A 2,993-nucleotide genomic window follows, 5' to 3' on the forward strand; every position below is an offset into this window, starting at 1 on the left:
CAAGATTATGCAGTTCTTCCTATGGTGGTTCTTGCTAGCTCCTCAATTCTTCTGTGACTTTGTGCTCTAAGAACATGCCACATCTTTTTTCCTTATGATTGTTTGTAGTTTGGACATTTATTTTTGGGGACATTTGTCATGCATTTATTCAAGTAATCTAATACTCCCTACATCCAGTCCAATTCTATGGTTTCCAAAAAACTAGATGGGCCTGGCACTATTGGGGCTGGTTTGGGCATGGTGGATCCAGCACAGTGGGGCCCATTAGTTGATGATGGGTGAGTGTTTCTTTCCTAGAGGTTTCTTTGAATAGAGCCTATAGTTATGGCCCGATCTTGGTTTTGGTATCATGCCTTGTGAGCTTACTGATCTACTCTTTGAAGTTGTGTGCTAGCCTCTAGAGCTTTCACCATCGTGAATGTTTTCTTAGACATGTAGTAAGGTTTGTGTGTGAGGTTGATGTTTTCCTATAGACATGAAGTAGGGTTTATGTGTGAGGTTGATCATCTCTATCTGTCATTCAGCTCAAGCTGTTTGCTACTCATATTCAGGGCAAAAGAGAGACAGATGGCTCCAAGAAAAGCAGGAAAACAACAAGCAAAGACTAAGAAAGGTATATGATGTGAATAGACAAGATTCTAATGAGATTGTGTTTTAATGTTTTTAGATATGCTTACTTGGGCTTGGTGTGTGTGTCTTACAGACAACAGGGGGGGATACTCACTTAGATCTGGGCGTGTTTGTTTGACTCTTAGCGAGGAAGCTCAATCACGGACACCTATGTCCTCACATGTATCTCTCCTATTAGAGAGAAAACAGAAGCGCATAATTCTCTTGTTTATGAGGAAGAAGCGTTTGTGTTGGAGAACGAAATTGGCTCAATGAGCTCACCTCCTCCAACTCACATGGAGATGCCTGAATCTAGTACTGGTCAAGGGGAGACCCATAGAAGGCTTCTTGGAAAATCTATTGAATTGGGATTGCTTGGTGATGTATTCAGTAAGTTTTTTGTGCAACGCAATTCCTCTACCCCATTGGTCCCTTTATGCAGGCTGATTCCAAATGAAGCCATCCGTACAGTTTCTAGCCAACTTGAGGTGTTTCGTGATTCCTTTGACTGCCATGGCTATGTCGAAGCATCTCCTCCTTTTTTAGTTTCACTTACACGTCCCAGAAGCTCTATGTATTTCGCGGTCACACAAATAGACTTGCAAGAATGGGGACCATACTGGGTGGTACAACATGACAGATTTGAGGATGAAATCAGAGGAACTGAGTGGGAGGATCTCAGTGGTAAGAAGTTTCTTGTTTGGGATAGCAATCATCGTCCAGAGCATCTTCAAGAGAGAGACCCTCCAGAGCATCTTCAAGAGGGGGAGGTGTCAGGAAAACATGACATCATGGACATGACTAGTAAGAGTACTTTCCATCGCAAATTTATTTTGAGAAGAGTGTGCTTTCGAAATACATCTCATTTTTTGTCTTGTTTACTTGCAGGTGAGAGATGTTCTTCACACATATTGCTGGTAGACGTCCACACTCTTTCGGAGGGCTCAGATAGGTAAAAAGAATAATTTCACCATATAATTAGTTTTCCAAGTTATACTTACCAAAACCAAACATCATGAATCTTTTTTGTATAGTGTGGAAGAATTCTTGATGAAGATTCCCAAGGCTCTATCTCATAGAGGTGCTCCCTCAGATATAGTGGCTCGCCTCGTATGGGCTGACTTTCCTACAAGTTTATAGGTTGTTGATGTAGATACAGATGGGTGTCCCTCATGGAATCAAGTTTCTTCATCATTGATACGTGCCACACTTAGTTTTGTTGGTTTGTTTGTGTGGCTGATGAGGGTTGGTTTGTGTGTTTGAGTCTAATGGATCAACTTCCTAAAATATATTCCATGAGAAAGAAAGTTGGATTGGTCATGCATCGAACAATGTCTGTTCATGTGGAATCAAGTTATTTGTATGAGAATGGAGAACGGGTAAGTCATAATCTCTCAAATATTTCCCTTTATGTATACATGTTATGTGGTATGGATATCCAAACATAATGTTTTCTCGTTATGGTAGGTGGATACATTGGCGCTTAGTATGTTCTATCGAGTAAATTGCCATGTCCCTATTATTGATCGTGAGGCTAGGCAAAATGTTTCAAAGAAGTTATTCAACGCTCAACGAAATTTCATTTTTGAGAAGAATAAGAAGCATCCATTCCAACGCACGATGGTCTTGGAGTGCTACATTCGAGGTGGTGCAGAAAGATCTCCTATGTTCTTTAGGTGAGACAATTTTTATTCTGTTCATTTTCATAGCTACTTTTTCAAAATACTTAGATGCACATTTATGATTGCATTTCATTGTAGGTGGCTAGTGGAGACCTTCTCAAGTGAAGGAGATGGTGTCTTGGACGTTTTTGCGGGATGTGGAGGCTTGGGACATGCATGCCAAGAGTTAAAAAGGCACTATATAGGGATAGAGAATGATATGGAGGTAGCCAAAGCATGTTTTTGCGGGATGTGGAGGCTTGGGACATGCATGCCAAGAGTTAAAAAGGCACTATATGGGGATAGAGAATGATATGGAGATAGCTAAAGCATGTCTGGGAGATTTCTCATTAGGTCGGGAATGACACGTAGAAGAATGCTATAATTTGTGGATCAAAAGACTTTGTAATTGAGATTGTCATGGTTTGGAAGTTTAAAGATCGATATATACATTTTTTATCTTTTAAAGATTGTGTTATATATTTAAGTAAGTAAGAAAGTATGTATGTAATGTATGTATATATGTTAGTGATGCGTAGGTAGCTCTTGTATGTATGTATGTATATGTATTTGTACGAGGTGTATGAATTTAGGTAGATATATGTATATATATAATTATATCAATAAGTATGATGTGAATCAAAAGACTTTGTAATCAAGATTTTCATGGTTTGGAACTTTAAAGATCGGTATATACATTTTTTATCTTTAAAGGATTGTTTT

At 39.1% G+C, this 2,993-nt stretch overlaps 1 protein-coding gene across 2 annotated transcripts; it reads left to right on the top strand.

Annotated features, from left to right (window-relative positions):
- The first annotated feature begins 932 nt into the window (after positions 1 to 932).
- Positions 933 to 2,451, top strand: LOC147635784 (uncharacterized). 2 transcript variants are annotated; one of them, XR_015266598.1, is made up of 5 exons: positions 933 to 1,413; positions 1,498 to 1,561; positions 1,644 to 1,749; positions 2,077 to 2,285; positions 2,370 to 2,451. XR_015266598.1 is itself a non-coding variant. In XM_086802242.1 (3 exons), the coding sequence occupies exons 1-3, from the start codon at positions 1,182 to 1,184 to the stop codon at positions 1,747 to 1,749; spliced, it is 402 nt and encodes a 133-aa protein (XP_086658368.1). In that variant the 5' UTR covers positions 933 to 1,181; the 3' UTR covers positions 1,750 to 1,809. The 2 variants fall into 2 exon arrangements, 1 of the variants encoding a protein (XP_086658368.1); XM_086802242.1 differs by lacking the exons at positions 2,077 to 2,285; positions 2,370 to 2,451 and having other exon boundaries at positions 1,644 to 1,809.
- The last annotated feature ends 542 nt before the right edge of the window (positions 2,452 to 2,993 follow it).

Source organism: Cibotium barometz, chromosome 9 (genome assembly GCF_041138505.1).
Source record: "Cibotium barometz isolate CiBa-2024 chromosome 9, ASM4113850v1, whole genome shotgun sequence".
NCBI lineage: Eukaryota > Viridiplantae > Streptophyta > Polypodiopsida > Cyatheales > Cibotiaceae > Cibotium > Cibotium barometz.

What these genes read in the sequence shown, in the direction of transcription:
- LOC147635784 (XM_086802242.1), top strand. Translation starts at nt 1,182, where the DNA reads ATGTATTTCGCGGTCACACAAATAGACTTGCAAGAATGGGGACCATAC. An exon ending in TGACATCATGGACATGACTA is followed by an intron (nt 1,414 to 1,497) that starts GTAAGAGTACTT and finishes GTTTACTTGCAG; the next exon opens with GTGAGAGATGTTCTTCACAC. An exon ending in CTTTCGGAGGGCTCAGATAG is followed by an intron (nt 1,562 to 1,643) that starts GTAAAAAGAATA and finishes TTTTTTGTATAG; the next exon opens with TGTGGAAGAATTCTTGATGA.